The sequence below is a fragment of the Cyprinus carpio genome, chromosome A18 (assembly GCF_018340385.1).
Source record: "Cyprinus carpio isolate SPL01 chromosome A18, ASM1834038v1, whole genome shotgun sequence".
Lineage (NCBI taxonomy): Eukaryota > Metazoa > Chordata > Actinopteri > Cypriniformes > Cyprinidae > Cyprinus > Cyprinus carpio.
The window spans coordinates 15,400,045-15,425,206 of NC_056589.1; the positions used below are offsets into that span (position 1 = coordinate 15,400,045).

A 25,162-nucleotide genomic window follows, 5' to 3' on the forward strand; every position below is an offset into this window, starting at 1 on the left:
ATTTTTTGGGGAAGGTAAACAATTACAACTTCTGTGGGGCGTGAAGGAAAAGTAATGTAGTAGTGTAACTAATTACTGTTGCCAGATAGTAATAAGTAATAATATTAATTTTGAAAGGAGTAACTAACGAGTAATTACATTTTTTAAGTAACAAGCCCATCTGTTTATGATATCTATAAATGTTATTTGCATTGCACTTTTTAATCAGCTTGTCAGCCTAAAACGCCTATAAAGCATACGCTGTGTTTATGAGCCAGAGTGCGCCCCCTGTAGGAGAACATAGATTCTCAAATGCAATGTAATAGTCTACTAGCGCCTCTAGTTGTTTCTTCAGCTCAATGAACTGAGCAGTGCGCGTGCGCGGGGACTGGGAGGCGTGTGAGCGTGTATGTAAACTAGCAGCCTTTTCCACTTGGGGACCGACGTCTGTGTTTTATGTGAAGAAAAATCACACTATACGGATTGTAAACATAAACAGGTAATTCATTTAATTATAGAAATCGCTAAAGCTATTTGGTGACGGCCAGCTGTTTGTTAACGCTGGATATAAAACATAGCCAGCTAGCATGCTAGTGTTAACCGCTCCGCTACGTTTTGCAATATTATATATAGTCTCACGTAAGCTGTAAATCTTAATATTGCATGCAGGTTGCACGAGCTGAGTAATGGACAGTCTTTACAGTGCGTTTATAAATGCAGTATAAATCAATTACAGAATTGATATGTTGTGGATTTAGCCTGAGAGGCTTTAGATACTAGATCATTACTTTTTCTTACTTTATTTTGTTACTGAGTAGCTAAATATGAGATATTATGCTCTTATAATGTAAAGGTCAAGCGTATTTACTATTCTTATATAGTGTTTATGTTATTTATGCAGCAAGCATAGTCCTCGTTTACTCAGAAGCTGACCGTGTCAAACTTTTATAATTAAGGTTAGTTCATCTGTAACCCATAAACAACTTTGCCTTTAAGTGTTTGTACATTTTATGTTCAGTAAAGACAGTTTACTGGTTTCGTGAACAATATTAGAGTTGTATTGTACATTGATTGATATATGACACAAGTGTCATGTTTTTAATCTTTAGTTACTGCAGTACCTTACGTGAAGTGGGGTAATCCATACAGTGTAAAATAATTTAGCATAATGTATTTGGTATGTGTTTTCCCATGGTGAAATATACTTTTCTGTAAATGTAAAGATGTATACAAAGTTCAGATTTAAAATGTCATTATATGTGGCAGCTAGTGTGGGTAGGTTGGTTGATTTGCCCCTTCTGTGTCGCCTAGCAGCAGCCCTGCCCCGACGCGCCCCAACCCCAAGCGGAGCCGTCATGTGGCAGGAGGCCCGCAAACATGAGCGCAAGCTGCGCGGGATGATGGTGGACTACAAGCGGCGTGGGGAGAGACGCAGAGAGTACTATGAGAAAATCGTAAGTCAGAGAACAAAAGTCTGTGACTTTAACTGCACTTTCATTCTTTGTTTTTTGAGCACATCTTAATCTTGGTCATGGACAGAAGTTTTAAATGAACAATCACACTTCTCTCATTCTGTGTAGAAAAAGGATCCAGCCCAGTTCCTGCAGGTTCATGGCCGGGCATACAAAATCCATCTGGATTCAGCTGTAGCCCTGGCAGCTGAGAGTCCCCTCAACATGTATGTAACTAGCATACGGATCATTGATTTGGGAAGGAATCATGTTGTTTGTTAGGTTTGATGTGCACAATGTATTATATATCAATATGGTTCTATGATACTAATTATTATTGCTACTATAAAAACTATAAAAATTACAAAATAAATCAAAATAAATACTAAGTATTTAGGAAAAATAGTATAATAAAACTGGAAAATTACAAACCTGATATTTTTGGCTACGTTAACTTAACTGTAGTTTTGGTTGGAAAGTAGAAGATAAGCATTTCTCATAAAAATAAGTCCTACAAGTATGAGAAGATGATTGGCGCATGTTGCATTCCCAAATGCACAGTAAATCAACCCAAACTCAGTGCAGAGGCAGAGATGAAGTTCATGTGTAGACACTGCAAACACTGGTGGTTAATGAGCTGCTTGCATGTAAGAACACTGTGCCATTGCTTCACTCTGAAACATGCAATGCATATAATTATTTAGTTAAATCACAGCCTTTGCATTTTGATAATTATGCTTAGCCGTATCGCGATTTTGGTTTTATTTCAATTAATCATGCTGGAAAGTTTGGAAAATTGTCACAACTTCATCCTTTGTCCTAACAGGATGCCTTGGCAAGGAGATACCAGCAACATGATTGATAGGTTTGATGTCAGGGCACACCTGGACTACATCCCCACCTATACACCTCCTCTCCTGAACACTACGTGAGTACTCTGACCCTAATACATCTGCCATGTAGGAAAATGGGGGCAGCTGTGGCCTAATGGTTAGAGATTTAGACTTGTAACCAGAAGGTTGCAGGTTCGAGTCTCGGTGCTGGCAGGAGTTGTAGGTGGGAGGGAGTTAATGAACAGCGCTCTCTTCCACCCTCAATACCTATGGCTGAAGTGCCCTTGAGCAAGGCACTGAACCCCCAGTTGCTCCCCGGGTGCTGGATATAGCTGCCCACTGCTCTGGGTGTGTGTTCACAGTGTGTTCACTTCTCACTGCTGTGTGTGTGCACTTGGATGGGTTAAAAGCAGAGCACCAGTTTCGAGTATGTCACGACTTTCACTTTCACTTTCAAAATACAAAATAGATAAACTTCAGTATGCAAAGAAACAGGTAATATGATGGTGCCTTTCCAAAACGGTGGCATAGTGTGGTTTAATTTTCCATCTGTTTTTTTAGTTTAACCCTCTGGTATTCCTCCTTTAGGGGCCCCTAATTATATATATTAGGGGATTTCATGCTTGACAATATTCATCTCTAAATTATGCACCATTTATTTCTATATTAAAATACAAATATAAAAAAATAATATTATAAAGGTAAAAAAAAAATCATATTTTCAATTAATACATTGTTAAAGTTAAAAATATAGTAAATGCATTTAAAATCCAAATGCATGGAAGGCAGATTAGTGCCATTTGGTAGGAGAAATACATAAAATCATATTTAATTCCATTATGTAACAACTAGATGTCTGTGTAGCCTGATATATAAATATATGTAGGCATGTATGTTCTCTAAATGCTTATAAGAGTATATGTAGACACAACTACATAGTTTTATTAGGTTTTGCATTTGAATATATATTTAGACATGATGAAAGAAAAAATTGCTCTGTATTTTTTAGATTTCCCATTCATATACTATGGTGGTGGTTATTTATGATAAATTAAAAAAAAATTGTGTTCATATAGAAAGTGCCACTAAAGTCACCAACTTTTGTACCATTCTGAAAAATGAGTCTAAAACAACTGAAGACCTACCAGGGGTTAAAGAAGTTTTGATAAAAAAAATAATGCTGAACTGGTTTCTGTTTTGTGTCATTTTTGATTAAGTTCATTGTTTCTGTCACAGCACCCCAGAGCAGGAATCAGAAGAGAGGAAGTGCAGTTACGAGCGCTATAGAGGTCTGGTGCAGAATGACTTTGCGAACAGTGAGTTTCTTTTGATTTAATTCTTCTTTTTTTTCTTGAACAGTTGTGACCCTTATAATGTTACTGATAAACTTGAAAGAATCCACAAAAATGTTCTTGTCCTGTTGTAGTCTCCGAGGAACAGTGTCTGTACCAGATCTATGTGGATGAACTCTACGGTGGCCTACAGAAACCAAATGAGGATGAGAAGAAAAAGTATGAACTTATGCGTCAGTACTTAAAACAAATGTGGCTAAAAGTACATTCTGTTAGAAGGATCACATCATCATTTTTTTTTCCACTGTTAGACTCGCTGAGAAGAAAGCTCAGATCGGTTATACATACGAGGACACCACAGTGACTGAACCAGATGAACAGATGGAGAAAGGAAATGAGGATGACTCAGAAAACAGCGAGTCTGAGGAAGACGAAGTCATCCCTGACATCGGTGTGTTTTTCATACACTGCACACTTCCTGTTAGGATAATTCATTTTAAAATGTAGAAACACTTAAGATGTCATTTAATTTAATATAGAAGGTAACACCCTTACAATATGTGTGTGAATGCTTTCCCAATTTGTAGATGTTGAGGTGGATGTAGATGAACTGAACCCAGAGCAGGTGACGGAGATTAACAAGATGGCCACCACTTATGGCATGGCAGACGGGGACTTTGTATGGTTCGTTAGCTGATTCTTTAACTAACTAAATAAAATGCAAACTTATCAGAGGAAATTCACCACTTGAGCCTATTTGGAGAAGATATCTGAATGAATGCATTGTAATGATCTTGTACTTTTTCAACAAACATAATGTAAAGATAAAATCCAGTTTTTCTTTATGTTAGGATGTTGAGGAAGGACAAGGAGGAAGTGGAGGCCATTAAGCATGCAAAGGCACTGGAGGCAGAGAAGGCCATGTACTCTGTATGGGCAGAATCTTTTGAACTTCCTCCCTCCCATGTATGCGTTTGATTATTTGTATTTGTAATAGTAATGTTGTTCTGTTTCCATCAGGGCCGGCGGTCTCGCAGACAGCGAAGAGAGTTTAGAGAGAAGTATATGAAAGGAAGGCAGATCAGCCCACCCAGGTAACAGCCCATAAAATATAGCTACACATTTCCACAGATAAGCAATAGTGTTTTGTGTCACTGACTACCCAATAATTAACTGACATGTAAAATTTTGTGTCTGTGTATACATACATACACATACACACACCTCACACCCAAAGCGCACACACATGGAGATGCATCTGAGAGTGCGCGCCTTTGCGTGTAAACAGCCAAATACATCCAAAAATGTTAAAGTGCCCGTCTTGATGAGTATTCATGTAAAAAAGTCGATTTATACTAAACATTGTCAGTATACAGGCTATTTGAGATAATGTAAACTGTTGAGAAACAAAACTTATGTGTAACAGTTTGATCCGTGGATGAGGTCTTAAAGAGACAGCAACCTAAATAAACCTGCTGCTCTGTCATTAATGTTTATTTATACATTGAAGACTAACCAGTGTTATCTTAAAGTTAAATAGATTATTCTGATTCTGTGGTATTTCTGTACCTAAAAAAAACGTAAAGCAATAAAGTAAAAATTTTAGTTGTATCTGGTTATTGTATTTGTTTGTGCCATTGCTTGTCATTAATCTATTCTTATTTTATTACTGACTGTTTACTTGTCTTTTTGAGTTCAATTCAAATTCAATTCAGAGTTTGAAAGTTAAAAGTATCTTACTCACAATATAAATATGAATCAACAACATTATAAATTGTAAAACACAAATACACTGGGTGATGAAACATCTAGGTTGGATGATTGTAGTTTTAAAATGTCTAAAAAGAAATACCCTAACTCCCCCTCAAATTAGAACCACCTAAAGGGGGAATTCCTCCCCATTTTCCAAAAAACGAAATTCAAGCCATGATGTATGTGTGTGTGTAAATGTGATAATGTGCATCAGTTACACGTTATTGAAATTGATGAACTGAATTGAAAATTAATTGAAATTTCTATTTATGTACATTTCAAAAACAGCTATGCCAGAAGAGACAGTCCTACATACGACCCCTACAAACGGTAAGTGATAATGGGTTGATACTTAGCACATTGAACTGAAATTCAGATTGCCCCAATATTGAAATTCTGACCAAAATCAAATATTTATATATATAAAAACTTCAACATTAATGATCAGTATGGAACAGATAACAGATATATTATGTATCAACTGCTGCATACACTACCTGGGATCCGTTATTTTATTTTATTTTTTCATAAATTGATAAAGTGACACTAAATGACATTTATGATGTTACTAAAGATTTCTATTTCAAATAAATGCTGTTTTTTTCTATTCATCCTAAAAGTGGTTTCCATGAAAATATTAAGCAGCACAGCTGTTTTCAACATTAATACGAATAAGAAACATTTATGGAGCACCAAATTAGCATATTAAAATGATTCCTGTAGGATTATGTGACACTAAAGAATGGAGTAATGGTCCCAAACTTTTTATTAGTAGTGTACATCATGTATTGATAATGTTTCATTCTTACCACTCTATTTTCCCTCCTTTTTGTCCCAGGCCAGAGTCAGACTCAAGTTCGGAGTCACGCTCTCGTTCTCGAACTCCAGGCAAAGATAAGATCACTTTCATCACCAGTTTTGGGGGCAGTGATGATGAGGGAGCATCAGCTACACAAGCCCCACCTGCGGCGGCGTCAAGCCACACCTCCTCCAACACCGCAGGTCATAGCAGGGGCTCCCGGTCGGTAACTTCCCCTTTCTACTTTATGGCTCCTTAGTGGCTTTTTTCTTCATTTATTCATAAGCTTGTTCAGCTGTGATAGCATGCAGCCAGTGTGCTAAGAGAATTGCCACAGGTTGAGCTTCAAAATGAATGGTGATCACTTAAAACAGATGAGAGACCAACCAAACCATTGTCTGTGTTGCCCATTTAGTATGTTGATATGTTGAGTTAAAACTGGTGTGGAATAATTAAATTTTGACAGCTGGAAGGGCTTGGTTTGTCTTGTGATTTTAATCGATTTTTGTAGGTGGCTCGTGATGACATAGCACATTGTGTATTTCTTTTAGCCGAAGACGTTCTTCCTCCAGTCACTCGTCCTTTTCCTCCCGCTCCTCTTCACATCGGTCCTCACATTCATCCTCACGTTCCCGCCGGAGTCGTCGTTCTCGCGGGGGCAGGGACCGGGACAGCCGTTACTCCAGGTCTCGATCTTGCTCTCGGCGGCGGTCTGACTCCCGTTCACGGCAACGCAGTGGAGGAGTTGGCTCAAGGAGACGATACGACAGGACTAGGTCTCGTTCCACAGATCGGGGTAGAGACAGAAACCGTGAAAGAGACAGAGACCGGGACAGGGGGAGGCGCTACACAGGCCACAGACGAACCAGGCAAGAGAGCTTGCTAAAGAATTTCAAACCCTTGTTAAGGGTTTCCTTTTGTGAAATTGATTGGATGAAACAATCTCTCCATCAGGTCTCGCTCACGTTCTCATTCAGGTGATCGTTACCGGCGGCGGAGTCGTAGCTCAGCATACAAGAGGGGCGGGAGCATCAGTCAAAGCCCCTCCCACTCACCTGCAGCGAGCCGCAGCCTTTCCCCCTCCTCCCATTCTGCTCCACCTACATCTGCTTCTGCTGACAAACTGAGAAAGTAAGTTGCAACAAACCTGAAAGCACTATAGATAGACTTTACATACAAAAAGTCAGGGATGGGATTTTCCGCCCTGAGAAATATGGCCCTTGTATATTCCATAAACTTGAGAAAAAGAAATTCCTGCTTTTTCAAATCAATTTTATTTTATCCAAGTCCCAAATGGGAGTAAAAATTGGCATTGGCAAGTAAATGAAACATGTTGCTTTGCTGGCCATAAATGCAGGGAATCCATGATAAATCCTAAGCATGCAAACTAAAAGTCAGTTATAACTAAGTGCACTGGGTGGCGCTGTGGAGCATGTTAACCAGTTGATTTATGTCTGATCACAGAATGAGGTGTTCTGCCTCGCAGAGTTTGGAATTACTTTGATCAAAATGATCTTACAAAATAGAATTACTTTTGATCAAATAAATCAGTGAAACTGAGTTATTGTAATAGCACCACCATAATGAGAAATCACATGAAATCCAAACACCAGTTGAGTGAGGAATTACAGCAGCTGTCCATCACTGCATTCAGACTGCAGGTAAACCCAGCTGTTCCCCGAGTGAGCTGAGGAGAGCATTTAATAGCGAAATGATCCTGAGATACATGCTTCCTTTAAGTTTTCTCGAGGGAGAGTGGTTTAAGAACAGAAAGCACAAAGCGCTGTAACAAACTTTGTGTCTGTGGAACATCTGTTCCTATTGTTAGCAGACTGAAGAGGCAACTATTATGTGGATATTATTATTGTACTGTAATTGGCACAGTCTGCTTTATTTTTTCAGTTTCCTCGGCTTGAGCTTGAATACTTTTGTTCTTTTTCATATATATATATATATATAATTTTCTTATTATTATTATTTACACACGTTTATAAGTAAATGGAAAATCTTGAGCTATAACGTAACTTCGTTGTAGAACATTGTTGTTTATGATGCCTAATCATAAACTTGTTCAGAAATGGTGCCAAAAACTTGATTATTAAAAAATAACTTCTTTCTCGTTAAATGTCATTTAAATAAATGAATATTCAAATATTTGTTTTTTATGATATATTCCATATATTCGAATACAGTATTTTTGAAAAATACCCATCCCTAGTTTTGATCATGTTGATACTGGGTAGAGACAGAAACCAGGGGGAGGCGCTACACAGGCCACAGACGAACAATGATACAGTAGGGTTTATAGGGTTAAGAAGTATTAGTATTGCAGTTTTACTTCTGTAAAATAAAATGATCAATATTCTGTTTTTATTATTATATTTATATTTTGTCACATGCCTAAAAAGTGACAACTGACCAAAAATTCTGTATCATTTTTTTCTTCCCTAGGCCTGAAAATCCGGGTGGTAAAGAGACTGGAGCTGCCAAAGTCAGTAAGAATTTGATGCATCTCGAATTTGTTGCTAAAGACTCCGCCTCCCTCACCCCTGACAGGCTGATGCAGTTAACAATCAGGCTGGGGCTCCTGCCCATCTCTTGGCTCTTCAGAGAGCCTTTGTTCTCATTTTAGATGTGTTTTTGATTGGCTGTACACTCAGCTACCATCTTCCCACATTTCACAGATTTCAGTGGTCTATCAGAAAAACATCAACATACGAACAAACCAAACTTTTTTTTTTTTTTTTTAACTTTTTTTTTTTTTTAAGAATGAGGCAGGGAGTGACCAACTCTTTCTCTAAAGGACCCAGATATCTCTGTGTGCTCTTCTTTGGAACTGCTATAGATTTGTTTTCTATTTAAGGAAATGATACATGCACTCTTATTTATCTAAGTATTATCTGAATGATGGGTTGTTGATAGACACCTGTGTATGACTGTGAGCTGATGAAAGGAAAACTTCAAAGGAATAAAGGTTCTTAGCAGGTTTGCTCAGCAGTTAAACAGCTCAGGTGTTGCTTCTGCACTGGGCTTGTCAAGACAGGCAGAGCAACTTCACTCACTCACACACACACAAACACACCTGCATAAGTCAATACAGATTGTCCTTGTGTGTAAAGGTTGAACAGCTTCAAGGCAGCACCTTCTGAAATGGCTACAGTAGCTGCCATTTTGTAACTGTTCCATCGAATTGACGTATCTTACCTGGTGAGAAGAAGAGTGGACATAGCGCTGTACTGTTCTAAATGGCTGCCCATATTTGTCTGTTCACACTTATACCTAAATTGCATCTATAACATAAACATCACAGGCATTTCTTTAAAACTGCTGCTGTTCAACATGCAGCATATAAATTATCTGTATGTAGTTTAAAACACTCTCATCCTTCTGCATGACATGACACAAGTTTAAGCTAGTAAAATAGATTACTTGTTGTCAGCTGCTATTCTTTGCAAAAACTTTCCGTCCTACTTGTTCTAAAGTCTTTGTGTCCATTGCAGCCCAAAATGACGCCACAAGAGAAGCTCAAACTCCGAATGCAGAAGGCTCTAAACAAGCAATGTGAGTTACTATATCAACCATCTTCTTATTCCATATTTGTGACCCTGGCTGGACCACAAAACCAGTCTTAAGTGTCAGTTTTTCAAAATTGAGATTTATGCATCATCTGAAAGCAGAATAAATAAGCTTTCCATTGATATATGGTTTATTAGGATCTGACAATATTTGGCTGAGATACAACTATTTGGAAATCTGGAATCTGAGGGTGCAAAAAAATCAAGTTGTCCCAAGGAAGTTCTAGCAATGCATTTTACTAATCAAAAATTAAGTTTTGATATATTTACGGTATGAAATTTATGAAATATCTTCATGGAACATCTTTTAAATATCCTAATGATTTTTGGCATAAAAGAAAGATCTATTATTTTGACCCATACAATGTATATTTGGCTATTGCTAAAAATATACCCCACTGACTTAAGACTGGTTTTGTGCTCCAGGGTCACATTTATGGTAGGCATGCACAGTATATCGGTACCATATCAGTTTTTTTTATTTATTTTTTTATATACATTTATCAGTCAAAAATTTATATTGTGCATCCTCATTTCTGTCGGTTCTTATCTTTGACATCAACTATTGCTCAAAAGCTTTAATAACAAATGATTTTATAACACTGATAAATGTCATATTTAGCAAGTCTCAAAATAAAAATCTCTCTTTAATACATTACCTTTTTTCAGTTTCCACAAATATATATATATATATATATATATTATATATATATATTATTATATATTTTTTATATATATATTATATGTTTTTCAACATATTTTTTCAACATTTATAATTGTTTCTTGAGCACCAAATCAGCATGATTTAGGATATTCTGTTCAGCTTTGCCATCACAGTAATAAATTGCAATTTAAAACACCCTACAATAGAAAACTGTTATTTTAAATTATTAATTTGACTACATCACATTTACATATATACATCTGTTTCTTTGATCTTTTATCAAACGAAAATTCTGTTCAACAGCTCTGATCACAAAAACAATCCTTCTATGGTCAGTTGTTTTATTTTAAATTATTATTATTATTATTATTATTTATCTCTTGTGCTGCCTTTATTTGACACAAATTACAGTGAAACATTAATATTGTGAAATATTAGTGAATTAAAAACAATTGTTCTCTATAATATATATTTATATATACAATTTATTCCTGTGGTAGCAAAGCTGAATTTTCGGCAGCCTGGAGTAATAGCTTCAGTAAATGGTCTTGAGTGTCACTTGAACCTACAGAAATCTTTTTAATATGATGATTAGTTGTTCAAGAAACATAAATATTGAAAATTTCTGTGCATCTTAATATTTTTTGTGGAAACTGATACTTTTTTCACATGATTCTTTGATGAATAGAAAGTTCAAAAAACTGCTTTTTAAATAGAAATCTTATGTAGTATTATATAAGCCTTTAATGACACTTTTGGTCATAAATAAAAGTATTAATTTCTTTATTTTTTACTGACCTCAAAGTTTTCAAAAGTGGTGTACGTAACTTTCCAAAGCTGTCTATGTTATGAGAAAGACAAGTAATATAAAAGCCTGTTGACCCTGCCTCACTTTCTGCTTTCACCTTCATCAGCCAAGGCGGATAAGAAGGCAGCACAAGCCAAGATCCAGCAACAAGAGCACAAGCGACAGGTAAAAGTGTGGGTGTACAGTTGTTGTGTGGGTGTACAGTTGGTATGTGAGTGGGTAGGGTTATTCCAGGTAGATCTGAACTTTAACGCTCAAGTTTTTGTTTTTTTTCGCCTCCCATCACAGGAACGAGAAGGAGTACTTCGTGCAATGGCACGGAAAATACGCATGAAGTGAGTCCGAGCATGTATATACATGTGCAGCATGTTCATGTTGTGGGAACTGTCCTCTTAGTTTGTAAAGAAGAGGATACAGTTTGGTCATTGTTTGGTCTTGTAGGGAACGGGAACGGCGGGAAAAAGAGAAAGATGAATGGGAGAGGCGCTACGGACGTCAGAGTCACTCGCCCTCCCCCAATGCCAAATACGGTGAGTTTATTTGGACTGTAAGAGCCTCCCACCAAAGAATCCCCTCTTCGTATAGTGATAGTCATGTTGTTATCCACATTATGAAAGACTCGTTCTGTGGACTGAATTGTGCTTTATTCTTGGTAGTGAAGGATTCTGTAGATACACAGGGTGGTAACAATTAAGACATATGCAAAATCTAACTCCTGAAGAAGATTCTAATCATAAATCTTGAACACTCCACAGGTCGAGACTACAGCTCATCCAGGAGGTATGCTGAAACCAGTCTGAACCAGACACATGTCTATTTCATCTAAATGTACTGTCGTTGAGGCTCATTTCAACCATTTCTACTGTCTTCCTCAATAGGAGATCACGCTCAAGATCACGGAGTCCTCATTACCGGCACTGAAGCATCTGCTGATAAAACAGTCAGGCCTCAAGACGTCAAACAGATGTTTAAGGAGTGAATGGTGACCATGATGGCAAGAGTTTACATAGAATTTTGGGGAAAACCATATCAATAAAATCAATTTCACTCACTTCTCTTTTACATCTTCTAAAGCAAGGGTGTTAAACTCGGTTCCTGGAGGGCCACAGCACTGAACAGTTTAGATATAACCCTAATTAAACATCTGATCCAGCTAATATAATCATTTAAGCTTATTTGAAAACTACATGGTATGTGTGTTGGAGCAGGGTTGGAACTAAACTCTGCAGGGCTGCGGCCCTCCAGGAACTGAGTTTGACACCCCTGTAGTAAAGGATGAAGTGGAAACAGTCATTTCTAAAATGTGAAAATTAACATGCTCTGAAAACACATTTCGTCTGCCATTCTTGATGTTACGCCGCAGGGCTGCCAGGAATGCTTTGAGCTGCTAGGATTCTAATAAGCTTTGCAGGTTATTTTGAGTCAATCTGTGGTGAATTTTGTGACATAAGATTGGGATGAATCTTATCCTTTCCCTCGTGTCTCTCACCCCCATTAAAGATTGAGTTCACCTAAAAAAAACTCTTAATTCTGTCATTTACTCACCCTCATGTTGTTCCAAACACACATGACTGACTTTAAGGAACCACGTCATTCTGCCTAATGTCTCCTTTTGTGTTCAATGGAAGAAAAACAAGATCAGCGAGGGTCACTAAAACTTGTTTTGCGGTTATCCGTCTCTATTAATGACGAATCTACACATTTTACCTCATCATTGTATATAATACATTCATTTAACAGTGATGAAATTTCTTTCACAGAAAATGTAGATTTTAAATGCCATAATCTTTTTTACTTGGCAATGTAAATATCTGGTGTTTTTTTTTTTTTTTTCTTGTAGTAGAAGCAGTCATCAGTGATTATAGATTTTGACATTGAAATAAAAACCTAATCGTTGATGAAAATATCCCTGGCGTCAAGTGTTTTCCTCATGTACGTAGAAAACAACCGTTACCTTTTGTAACCGCCAGATGGCGCGCTCCACCATTAGAAATAGCATGCGATTCGACTCATATTGCTGTTTTTTGAAATTTTGAATGGGCACTTGACCGCTTTATACACGAAGACACCTTCCAGCAGTCCTCGCGTGGCTGCACTGTCCACAAAAGAGAAGCAAGTGTCTGAAAGTAAAGCGACAGTTACTTTGGGTTTCGAAATAAGCCGGACAGCAAACAAACACCTGTCTCAGTCGACCTCGATAAAGCCACTTCCTCTTCACCCACATCCTTAACCAGCTCGTTTTATTGGTGTCAGAGCAGCAGCTGCGCGCTATCAAAGCGACTATTTACATAATTATCCTGTACGACAGATAGATAAGGAATAGAAAGAGTTTGGATCATTTAAAGTGCCCCTGATGCTGCTGCCTAAGCGGAGTTGTTTAACGAGGTCAGTTATGATAAGACTGAGGGCTGATGAGGATGAAGAGGATGAGGATGATGATGGGCGGGCTGGAGGCGTTCCTCATGCCCTCCTCCTCCTCCTCCTCCTCCTCCTGTAGGGCCAGCAGACAGTGTGAACTTGAACACTGACGGGCACGGAACTGAACGACAGTCAAGTCACGCATCACTGCCGTTTTATGAGATTTATAGTGTGCGCTTAGTTCTGGTGTAGTCTCAGAGGATCTTCTCTCACTATGTCCAGACGGAAACTCGGCAGCAGGCCGCAACACCTGAGCGCAATGCAAGGTAAGCTGGATTTAAGACAACTTTATCCACTTTTAAACGCTAAAACGCAACATATTTATGGAGAACCTACTATGGACCATGTGGGAGTGTGAGAATGAGAGTATGAGTGATCAGTAACCGATAACGCGTTATCAATGTAATAACTTTTCACGTGGTTTGTGGCTCTCTCCAGTGCGTGTAACGTTACAGAACTTGACATTGGAGTTGAAATAATAAACCTACCCTCATGTTTTTATTTGTACGTGTTGCTGACGAGCGTTCAGTATCTTATCAGTAGCCATTCCGTTCAAATTTACATTTACAGGCTATTTAAGAGATTTTAGGGTTAAGTGTCTCAGACACTCTGACCGAGTTAGAGCAATAACATCGCACTTCCTTATTGCATCTTCACAATATCTGTGTCTTGTGTCGTCACTTTCATACCTTAACGTGAACTTCTTAATTTTTCCATTAGGTTTCATTTTATTTACACACATCCTCATTCTCTGACGGTACTGAACACGTTTGTTTTACCCGTTGACAAGTGCGCTTCGTCTGAATATAATTTTGTTTATTGATCTAAATATTTGAATGATGAACATAGTCATCGTAAAACGTGTGCGTATACATATTGCTGTGAAATATTGTTTTGATCATGACAGGATCTTTTTGTTGTTTGTTTTATCTTCTCTAACTGCGGGCAGCTGTGCGTGCCTCGCCTGACCACAAGACTTGAGTTTAGTTTAATGTGTGTGTGTGTTATATTGTACAAACCGTAAATGTTCTTTGATTTGGATTTGTTCAGTGAAGGATTTCACTGAAAAAATAAGATACTTTAAAAACCGATTTCAAATGTTTATAAACTTATTCAAATGTTACGGCGTGATTGTAGCTATTTATCAACACGGATACGAAACAGTTGCATTTACGTAATTAATTTTTTTAACATAGTTTAATTTGAGATGCAAGTAAATTTTATTCTTGTTTATAATGCAAATACAAATTACATTTAGTTTCTAACTGACTTTTTGTTTGCTAAATCATGGCTACAATTGAACAGAGACACATTAAATCACAGTAAACATCCACATTAATAGAAAACAGCAATAAACCGCAACATGTGCCTATTAATGGCTTTACTGAGCGATTTAGAGCATGTAATATATTCCCACAGCGAGATGTTTTCACGTTATCACGTGGTCCTTGACAACCGCTAAACGCTCGAAAGAACCGATTCACTTAAATCAGTCGGACTTCCAGTTACTGATGTGTGTATGAGAAGAGCAGCCGCGCCTTTTGCGTGTCGGCACAAACAACCAGAGCTGCTGAAACAGGAAAGGTGACATTTTTGAGTAACCACTGGTGAAATCCTCCCTTCCTCGGGACTGTCTGTACCTGCATCGGCATGGACAGCCTAGCCCGGGCAGGTGGATCCAGTCCAGGCTGTGAGGTGTGTGTGTGTGTGTGTGTGTGTGTGTGTGTGTGTGTGTGTGTGTGTGTGTGTGTGTGTGTGTGTGTGTGTGTGTGTGTGTGTGTGTGTGTTTGCGCGCGCGCGCGCCCTGGAGTCCGTGATCACAGCGGCACCCAGGCCAAAGGGCAAGTTCCTCTCTGAAGTCGAAGTCTCTATACAGCCAAGTTAAAGGTGGTCGGAGTAGTGAAATAAAATAAAAATAAAAGATGTAGTAAAATATGCAGATTTGATCCACCTCAGGTGGCCCTAATGCTGCTTTGCTACTGTGTGAATGAAATGCAGCAACATTGCAGCATTGTCTTTTACTATTAGAGTTGGAGAGTATATATTTGAATGTTTCTATGTTCATGAATTCATTTTAAAAGATTAATTTGATAAAAAGAAAAGTAATTCTTTGTGTGTCCGCTGTGCAGCATTATTCAGTTTAAATGCACTTTTTGCAGAATATATGCAGCTTCTTTGCCACCTTGCAGTGTAAAAATAGCATTACATTCACTAAGGGACAAAATATTAAAGTGATTTCCAGTTTAGACACAGATACATTTTTAAAAGTTTGTGTTTACCCACTCAAAGTAGGCATTTTTTATTGTCTTGGTTGCAAAATCCTGTTTGGCTAAGCTTTGGCTTGGCTAGATTTACATACTGCATTGCTCATTCACCACAGCGGTTATGAGTGGTGTGAAAGACACCTTGTTTAGATCAGCAGACTTGTGAGTGTGGTAGGACGACTACAGTGCAATGTGCCTGATATATCAGCATGCTCTAATGGGCGAATTGCTCAAGTGGGTCGGAGCTGCATCGTGCTGCTTCCTGTGCAAAGCAAACCTCGGTGGCAGAGACACAGGAAGTGGTCAGTATCTGCTGACCAGACAGAGCCGTGCTTATGATGACAGTTTAGCAGTATGCAGACAAATGCAGAGAACTGAAAGTAGCACATTAGAAGAGAAACAAGGCTTTTGCAAAGCCACTCACTTGGGTCACTTCAAGAGTTCTAAGGGACTCTCTGAACAAAGAGTGTTTTTACAGCTTTTTTTGTGTTGTTCCGCTCACAGACGCTCTGGATTCCACAGTTATCCCCGCCGACTCTTCGCCATCACCTGAGCAGGTGCCTCAGCCTGATGATGGAGGCCGTGACCTGTTGACATGTGGCCAGTGTGGTCAAGCCTTTCCATTGGCCCACATCCTCACCTTCATCCAGCACAAACAGGGCGGGTGCGGCACAGCTAGAGCCAGGCCTCAGGTCCACACTCCTCCCTCTCCGGCCAATCGGACGCTGCGATACGGCCAAGGAACGCAGGTGGAGGCGGGTTACGTGGAGCTCCGGCGTATGACGGACAAGAGATGGAAGGAAGAGCCAGGTGTGAGGGTGGAGGCCAACCGAGCTGGTGAGTTCTAGGTGCTAATTAGTGTCTTTTTTTTTTTTTTTTTTTTTTTTGTAAAACTGTCCCCTCATTTAACAACCTTGTCCCCAGTCCGGCTCATTAGGCTGCCGTTGCTGTGGCGCTGAGGGCTTGGTGAGTTCAGGAGTTAGAGACTCTGGGCCTAATTGTGTGGAAGAGATAGGTAGTTCTGCTACACACGCGAGCAAACGTACACTTATGCATGCACCCTGGGGGATGGCAGAAAGGCACCTGAGCACACCTGAGCATCTCCTTAGCTCTGTCTCTCAGGTGAAGTGGCCAGGTAAACACGGCACAGTCAGGCCACCAAACTGCACAACTCCCAGAGCTCTCGCACACACACACACACACTTTCCTCAAACCCCTCATTATTCCAGCACTGTCAGTCAGAGCAGGTGCTGATATGGTGTTATTCCCAGAGTCCTGTGTGAATTGCTTCGTTCCTGTCCTCTTATGGCGCTATTTAAAATCGTCTCGAAATTTGATGTTTTTCCCGTTGTTGACCTTGAGTTATGAATCTGTTGCCTGTTGAAGCACCGCACAGTTTTAAAAATAAAGGTTCATAGAAAAAACATTTTGGGTTCCCAAAAGAACCTTTCAGTAAACAGTTCGTAACAGTTTGTTTACTCATCTTCATGCAGTCACAGATCTATATGATTTTTAATCTTCAGATGAACACAAACAGTGACTTTTAGAGAAATGATCCATCTCCGTGAGTCTATGTAATGCAAGTGTAGATGAACGCTAAAGTTGACGTTTCGAAAACCACACAAAGCTAGTAATCCATACGAATCCAGTTAATGAATCAATGTCTTCTGAAGCAAAACAATAGATATGTGTAAAAAAAATTCTAATTAAAGAAAATTAACTGTAAACTGTCACTTCCAGCCAAATGGTCATATGCAGGTTTTAATACTTTAACATATTAGTAATCTAAATAACCTTTTTAAAAAAGAAGTTATGGATTATTGAATTAGTGTAGACAGTGTATCAATAGTCTTATTAAAGTTTCCATGGATGTTGAAGGTTCTTTGTGGAAGCTAAGATGGCAATAAAAAAACCTTTATTTTTAAGAATGTAGAAGAATTGTGGTGAAACATTGAATTCTGTTGAATTTTTAAACAGGATGTTGGTGTGTGTGTCAAAGCTACTTCAGTGTTTTTCAGTGCAGTAGTTGGCCCTAAAGGGAATCGGCGGCCTGTGCAGGTGCTGGTGTTTCTCAGCCTGATGTTATTGAACCGTGACCTGAACTGCTTCCTCATATGGGCAGGATGCTTTCACCCTACAGCATGAGCAAAGCAAACATTTATTAGTTTATAACTACAGACAGTTTATAGAGGCAAGCAAATGATTATGATTGATCGTTATCAACGAAACATGTATTTGCTTTCAGGTCACTCCCTCCTGTACGTACACATGTTTGCGCTTCCTTCCTCTTTGTGCTCTGCTTCCGTCCGTCCACGTTTCTTGCTTCTCTGGGGTTCAGTCACTTTTGCAGAATTTTTTTTTTTTGGTTCAAAAAATTCCAAAATATTGTGTGTGTGTGTGTGTGTGTGTGTGTGAAGGTGTATGTTGCTGATAAAGGTGTCAGGGTTGAGAAGTGCAAAATATGCTTATGTGTTACTTCCTCACTGTCAACAGTCTTGGGTTATTATCGATGCAAAGATTTTGAGTCTTCAATGACAGAAGAATGAGAATGAGAGATGGGGTCTGAGAAGGAACTGCCTGAAGTGTAAAAGTTGTGCTTGATAGACAGTTCAAAATGAGTATATGTTATTAGTGTAAGTGAATGATGACTTGTTTTAACAGACAGGTCAGGGTTGCCAGGTCCATAATATTTCTTATCAATGTTCAAAATGGTTGTTGAACAGCATTTATTTAAAAATGGAAATATTGTAACAATTAAGACGCCTTTACCATCAGTATTGATCAATTTAATCCATCCTTGCTAAAAGAAGTATTAATAAAAAAAATCTTACTGATCACAGTCTTTAAAATCCTTGCCAATGCCACCCCAAAAACAAATACACTGAGTCCCTATTTTAACTATTTAGCATTTCCACATTTCAATTGTAGGAATAGGGATAACATATGATGTAGGTTAAAGCATTAAAAAAAAAAAAAAAAAAAAAAATCAAAGTTCATCATAACCATAGAAAAAAAGCCATTGCTATTTTTACCATATGTATTTTACTTGTGTTGTGTGTAGTTAGATCTATTATATTGGTACCATATCGCTTGTCTGCTGATATTAGACTTTGCTTTTAGGATATTAACCCATACTGGACACTCATATTCTTTAAAAACTCAATAATTTAATAACCATTAAAAGTAATCTTTAGTTTATCTCTAAACAAGCTTGTATTGATTTAAAAAGTATTTGTATTGGTTAAAAAAAACTGTATTTTTAAAGTCATCCAATAACCCCTCCCCCCCCCCACCCCCATAGGTGCCAAAGATTTAAAGTAGCCCAATTCTTGGCAAATCTTGGACCCCAAAAGGATAGATTTTTGTGCTGCTTGGGTGGATGAGGGCGTTTTATATGTATGTTGTATTTGCGCTTTCATTTTGACTCATCCAATGAAAATTCAGTTAGCCCACAACCCATGAGACAGGAGTGCGTGAGTGTGTGTGCGCTTATGTGTGGGTGTAAAGGTGACAGAGAGAGATTTTGGAGACCGCGGTGCAGCAGTTATGGATTATTGAATTAGTGTAGACAGTGTATCAATAGTCTTATTTTTATTTCCTCCAACTTCTCTTAGCTCTTCATTTCAACTCTCTCTCTCTCTCTCTCTCTCTCTCTCTCTCTCTCTCTCTCTCTCTCTCTCTCTCTCTCTCTCTCTCTCTCTCCTCTCTCTCTCTCTCTCCTCTTCTCTCTCTCTCTCTCTCTCCTCTCCTCTCTCCCTCTCTCTCTCTCTCTCTCTCTCTCTCTCTCTCTCTCTCTCTCTCTCTCTCTCTCTGTGTGTGTGTTCCCTAGAGAGAGAAGATTCTGCCTGCTGCTCGTTAGCGCTCTCAGCCAATCTGCATTTTTAATTAGCAGTTATTGCTTCTGCTTAATATGCAATTGCTACCCTGGGCCAAATGGGAATCCTTACAAAAAGAGTGAGGGGAAGAATGAAAGCGAGAGAGGCTGGGTATTGTGTTTCACTTCAAGACCCTGAGACAAAAGCCCCCCTCCACCCTCCTTGCGCTCTCCACCCGAGGGAGAGATTTGGAAGCAGAAGGGGTGTTGCTTGGAGCGGGCGAAGGTGCAGTCACAGGGGTGATGATTTTTCTGTTGTTTTTCATGACCTGTGCAGCTATTTCTTTTTGTTTTTAAATTGAACACTACTTCTTCCTTTTCGTCCCTGTTTTAACCTCTGTCCCCAGGGCTCAGAGATCGGCTTCTTGCTTTTCGACTCGAGTTCTTCTTCAGGCACAGAGTACAAGAGAAGAGAATAGGAGAGGCTCTTTTTAATCTTCTTCTTTGCTCCCTCCCAATAAAATGCAGAAGGATTTTGACTTGAGGAGATGTAAAAGAGGCTTATAGCACTCTGCTTTGAACTCTTTGTAAGAGAATGGAAAAAATGAAATGAATTTTCCTCACAGTTTTGGGATCCTCTTTGCAGACAGGCCCCATTTATCAAGGAGGCTGAGTCAGAACTCATTTGCATAAAACCTTCGTTTGCCCCGTTCTGCTAATTAGCAATTTGCAGCTTAATTGGCGAGCAGATCTCTGAAATAGAGACAAAGCTAACCACGTTTAAAAATATCACCAGAGCTGCTAAAGGAGCCCATCCGTGCTCATTTGCTTCTGTCTCAATCTTTCGCTCCGCAGTCATTCGGCTCTCCTGTGAGCACACCTTTAATCATGCAAGGCTTTCTGCTCAGGTCTGACTCAACAGTGGTGCTATTACCAGCTCATTACTCTGACACCTGCAGGGGTTTGTGACATGCAGCTTTTCTTAAAAAAAAAAAAGATTTGCCTGAGAAATTAGAAAAATGAGGAAAACGTGTTCTTGTGAGGTGATGTAGTAGGTCAGGGTGATGAGTTTTTGTCACTTGTATACTTTAGCATACTAGTAGGACTATTTAGCAGGATGCAGATGTTGATGATTAGCATGAAAACATATCCTGGTCGCATTTCTTTCGAAAATGAGAAGGGAAAAAAAAAAACATGAAAAATTATGGTAAAGATTTTTTTGACCTCAAGAAAATATTTTTATGATATTAACGATTTCCTCAAGTTCTCATTACCGTAAAGTTCGACAGTTTGACAAAATGTCACAATCTAAAAAATCTTAATGGTCCGAAAAATAGGCTACATTTTCAGAACAAAACAAAATGTAAGTTCTACTTTCTGGTAATTCTACTACTTTTGGCAAAATGTGCTGTATGCAGCTGGAAGTCATGTTCACCATGATTTCTCTTTCTTGAAATCACTATATAAATTACTAAAACTACTATATAAATTAAACCATATAATCTCTAAGATGATATCACCGAATTGAGCATGCATTGTATTGAGGTATTTGAAAATATTTTAAACCGTTACAGTTTAATTTTGTTTTTAGTATTGGGTATTATACAATTTGAGTTGTGCAATATGCTGTAAGAAGCATGTTAGTATTCTTTTCTAAACATAACCTTGGACTGTAATTACCCTGTTTTCACATGTTTTTGTGGTTTTACCTGTTTTGTTCCGCTTTCTGTAAATGATCAAGTTCGCCTGCAGACTTTCTTTCTGATGTTTCATTTTCATGTCGTCATGATGATCAACATATTTCCGGTCCATTCAGCATATTTTGTCAGAAATATACAGGGTGATATAGCATGAGAAAGGCTTTGTTTGTTTGCATTTGACCCACATTGAATCTCCTGAATGTACTGCCATTTATAAAATGCCATCTGTTCATGTGTTCTAAGTAATTTTAGCATGTAAATGTAGCTTTTAGGTTGTTTGACTAATAAATTTATTTTCTCTCTCTTTCTTCCTCTCCAAAACAGAAGAGCCCTCCATTTTCACCTGCCAGGTGTGTCAATGTGTGTTCTCCAGCGCATGGACTCTCCTCCAGCATGCTCAGAATGCACATTCTCTCAACATTTACCAGGTGGAGGATGACACCATCACACAGACGTCTAAACCGGCAGCCATAATGGATCCACGTCACCTGGGTGCTACACTGGCCTCTGCATTCCAGCTGTCATCTCAGCGATCTACCCCCCTTCACAAGCCTCCCCACGGCTCCAGCCATGCACCACGTGACCTGCAGGGCATGAACTTCTCCATGTGTTTGCAGCGCCTGGCGGAGGTTAGCTGCAACAACGGTGGAGTAGTACCTTCCCCATCCCCATCTCCACCGGCCGCTTCACCTTTTCCCCACTGTTCTCCGCCACTTCACGCAGCCTTCTCCTGCGAGCTTTGCGGTCAGGGTTTTCACTCTATGCGCAGCCTGTCCGCCCACCGCCGCACACACGCCTGCGATAGGCCCTACCACTGTGGTGTGTGCCAGCTCACGTTCTCCCAAAGTGGCGAACTGGCACGACACATGAGGAGTCACCGCCGCTCTGCTGCTGGACAGGAAACTGATCCCAACTTTGCCAGTGCAGATGAGGACAGAAAACTTTCTGGACAAGGAGATAATGATATTTCCAGTGGTCATGGAACAAGTATGGAGGCTGGGAAGCCTTCGGGAGGTACTATCCTGATCCTGACATCTTCGCAGTCCAGGGCTGTGGATCGCAATCTGCTGCGCTACTATCAGCCTCCGAGAGAAGCAGATGAGGAGGGTCAAGGTGAACCGCAGCAGCCGTCTCCCTATGGCAGCCCCTCAGAGGGCTCTCTGGAGAGCGGAGATACAGGTGGAAGCGGCGAGAGTGGGATAGCCAGCGGCAACTGCACACCAAAGCGTCCAGAACGGGAGGATCGTCCTCAAGGCGAATGGGATGGAGAGGTGGAGGCCGTGGAGATGGTCCAGGACTGGCAGAGGGAGAATGAAAGGAGGCAGGTCACCAGCGGAGGGGGCAAGAAGAAAAAAGAAGAGGCTTGCGAGTTCTGCGGAAAGTGTTTCCGCAACAGCAGCAACCTGACGGTCCACCGACGCAGCCACACGGGCGAAAGACCGTACCGCTGCGGCCTCTGCAGCTACGCCTGCGCGCAAAGCAGCAAACTCACGCGTCACATGAAAACACATGGCGCCCGTGGGACCCGTGCCCCTTTTCAGTGCCACCTATGCTCCGTCCCGTTCACCGTCTATGCCACACTGGAGAAACACCTCAAGAAGGTCCATGGACTCACTCACGCCAATGGCGGCGCCTACAGTCAGGGCCCGCATGCTGATTACAATAACCTCAACATCACAATGGAGGACGACTCGGTCCGTGAACAATCAGGAGCACCCATCACAATGCTCACAGAATCAAATGCGAACCTATCAGAGCAGCACAAAGAGGACGACGCTGAGATGAGGGTCAGCGATGATGAGCCACCTACCTCTGAGGAAACAGACAGCACTGTGGTGTTAGGTCAAACCACAGTATAAACATAGCATATGACTTCTACACGACACTCTGATCGTGACCAAAACCACCAAGCTTGATGATCTTCTGCCCGCAACCCAGTATGCGCATCTTATCAAAAAACCGAGAGGACCTTTGTCAATTTCACCACAGTACTTAGAAACACTGTAGGGTGCAACACTGATACTGTTCGAGATTTGATAGATTTTCATATCAGTACAAGTGCCTAATGTTAAATCCTTACATGCAATATCGAAAGACTTCTGAACTCTTTGGCCCAACCGTCATTGTCAAGGCACTTCGAACCCAGAATTGCGACTAGTAGAGCACTGTCAGAGTATATGGAGACAGTCGCAAGTCACCTTTTTATGAGCCCAAAAGACAATCATACAAGAAGACTGAGCAATGTGCAGGTGATCTGCCAATGTGATTATGAATTCTACAATGCAATTATGAAGTGGACACCTTCGGATTACACTGTTGTGGCACTCTTCTGCAGAGCCTTAAAGGTTCATGGTTTATAAAAATCGAAATTGGGAATGGTCTACATCAGGGGTGTACAGTCCTGCTGCTGGAGGGCCAGTGTCCTGCAGAGTTCAGCTCCAACTCCAATCAATCAAACACACACCTGAAACAGCTAATGGAAGTCTTAAGGACCTTTACTTAAATCTTTCAAGCAGTTATGTTTGAGTAGGTCGAGCTAAACTCTACAAGAGATTGACCCTCCAGGAGCAGGATTGTACACCCCTGGTTAGGTTAATAGTATGACCTGCACAAATGACAGAAGTCAGATTTGAGCTTGTTTTCCAAACTATCCGACAGGGTTGTTTCCTTTTTTGAGACTGTATGTTAAACAGGACTGATTGGGTCTGTGGCAATACATGTTCACTGTCACTTATTACTGTTGAAGAGAATTTGTTTGCCATTTAGAATGTCAGTGTGTAAATATAGATTTTAGTTTGTGCTGGCATTTTGTAACACATTCCACAAAAATGTATCACATATGTTTATTTAGCCACTCTACTGCACAACAGATTTTTTTCCCCTTGTATTTTGTGAGCCTGTTTAGTCTGTTTACAGACTATATTGTTTTACTGCCGATTACATAGAAATGCTATGAAAAGTTATTTTTTCTTTTTTTGTCAGTGGTTTCTCCAGGTTGTGTTTTGTGGTCGTGTGAATGAAAAGCCTCATTTCTGATGAAAGACTGGCTAGGAAACAAAAGCGCTGACCTTGTTGAATGGTGGCCCCTTTGAGAGAGCACTTCTGTATATGTCAGAAAGACTTAAGAGACTAGATATATGATGAATCTATACAGGGAATGTTTGCATTGTTACAGTTTTTTTTTTTATGATTATCAGTGTCAGGGAACTGTTATGTTACAGTTTATGTTTGTGTGGTAACAAATATGGTAGAATAAATAATCAAATGTAATAAGCAATTTTTTTGTATTAACAAATGTGAAAATAGATGGACATCCAGTTGTGTCCGTTTCTTCAGGGAGCAGCGAAAACAAAGCTCTTTTTGTCCTCTGTATATTGTTATAATAATTTTGTTGATTGAAATGTCATGTCTTATGTGGTTTCTCCCAGAATTCCCTGTGTAGCCCACAACTTTGCGGTGTAATTTGTTTTTCTATGCCTATTTGTATGGTAATTAAAAAGGCAGAGGCAAAGTCAGAAGGTGTGTGCGTGAGTATGTGAGAACCAGAAAATGTGACCGCACGAATGGTGAAGTTGAACCTGCCACTACATGTCTCAGATCGCATCACGAATTCACAAGTATTTGCACAGATGAACCACTCTTCTTTAACGGCTATCGTTGAGTCATAGTCTGTTAGTAGTACAGTCATATCTGACTAAACTGCTGGGTCATTCAGGTTGGCCTTTAAAGAATAGGGTTTGATGGAATAGATGACATTGTCAGGTACGTTACGTGTCCAAAAAAGTGAGATTCTACATATGGAGAGATGAGGAA

At 39.7% G+C, this 25,162-nt stretch overlaps 2 protein-coding genes across 6 annotated transcripts; both read left to right on the top strand.

The window, feature by feature from the left end:
• Positions 1 to 320: 320 nt before the first annotated feature.
• LOC109110694 (CLK4-associating serine/arginine rich protein-like) lies at positions 321 to 13,059 on the top strand. Of its 3 annotated transcripts, none has more exons than XM_042775117.1 (21): positions 321 to 478; positions 1,291 to 1,433; positions 1,560 to 1,657; positions 2,257 to 2,358; positions 3,500 to 3,579; positions 3,690 to 3,774; positions 3,867 to 4,006; positions 4,143 to 4,239; positions 4,407 to 4,485; positions 4,576 to 4,649; positions 5,596 to 5,637; positions 6,146 to 6,328; positions 6,658 to 6,975; positions 7,061 to 7,237; positions 8,558 to 8,597; positions 9,607 to 9,667; positions 11,260 to 11,318; positions 11,442 to 11,488; positions 11,595 to 11,683; positions 11,909 to 11,933; positions 12,032 to 13,059. In XM_042775117.1, the coding sequence occupies exons 2-21, from the start codon at positions 1,335 to 1,337 to the stop codon at positions 12,072 to 12,074; spliced, it is 1,938 nt and encodes a 645-aa protein (XP_042631051.1). In that variant the 5' UTR covers positions 321 to 478; positions 1,291 to 1,334; the 3' UTR covers positions 12,075 to 13,059. The 3 variants fall into 3 exon arrangements, 2 of the variants coding, with proteins under 2 accessions (XP_042631051.1, XP_042631053.1); XM_042775119.1 differs by having other exon boundaries at positions 323 to 478; positions 1,294 to 1,433; XR_006162471.1 differs by lacking the exons at positions 11,909 to 11,933; positions 12,032 to 13,059 and having other exon boundaries at positions 8,558 to 8,601.
• Positions 13,060 to 13,200: 141 nt separating this feature from the next.
• On the top strand, positions 13,201 to 24,864 carry LOC109081728 (B-cell lymphoma/leukemia 11B-like). Of its 3 annotated transcripts, none has more exons than XM_042775121.1 (3): positions 13,201 to 13,837; positions 16,358 to 16,672; positions 21,674 to 24,864. In XM_042775121.1, exons 1-3 carry the CDS (start codon positions 13,786 to 13,788, stop codon positions 23,206 to 23,208), a joined length of 1,902 nt encoding a protein of 633 aa, XP_042631055.1. In that variant the 5' UTR covers positions 13,201 to 13,785; the 3' UTR covers positions 23,209 to 24,864. The 3 variants fall into 3 exon arrangements, with proteins under 3 accessions (XP_042631055.1, XP_042631054.1, XP_042631056.1); XM_042775120.1 differs by having other exon boundaries at positions 13,207 to 13,837; positions 16,340 to 16,672; XM_042775122.1 differs by lacking the exons at positions 13,201 to 13,837; positions 16,358 to 16,672 and adding an exon at positions 19,754 to 19,949.
• Positions 24,865 to 25,162: the final 298 nt, after the last annotated feature.

What these genes read in the sequence shown, in the direction of transcription:
- LOC109110694 (XM_042775117.1), top strand. Translation starts at nt 1,335, where the DNA reads ATGTGGCAGGAGGCCCGCAAACATGAGCGCAAGCTGCGCGGGATGATG. An exon ending in GCTGAGAGTCCCCTCAACAT is followed by an intron (nt 1,658 to 2,256) that starts GTATGTAACTAG and finishes TTGTCCTAACAG; the next exon opens with GATGCCTTGGCAAGGAGATA. An exon ending in CGAAGTCATCCCTGACATCG is followed by an intron (nt 4,007 to 4,142) that starts GTGTGTTTTTCA and finishes CCCAATTTGTAG; the next exon opens with ATGTTGAGGTGGATGTAGAT.
- LOC109081728 (XM_042775120.1), top strand. Translation starts at nt 13,786, where the DNA reads ATGTCCAGACGGAAACTCGGCAGCAGGCCGCAACACCTGAGCGCAATG. An exon ending in ACACCTGAGCGCAATGCAAG is followed by an intron (nt 13,838 to 16,339) that starts GTAAGCTGGATT and finishes TTCCGCTCACAG; the next exon opens with ACGCTCTGGATTCCACAGTT. An exon ending in GGTGGAGGCCAACCGAGCTG is followed by an intron (nt 16,673 to 21,673) that starts GTGAGTTCTAGG and finishes TCTCCAAAACAG; the next exon opens with AAGAGCCCTCCATTTTCACC.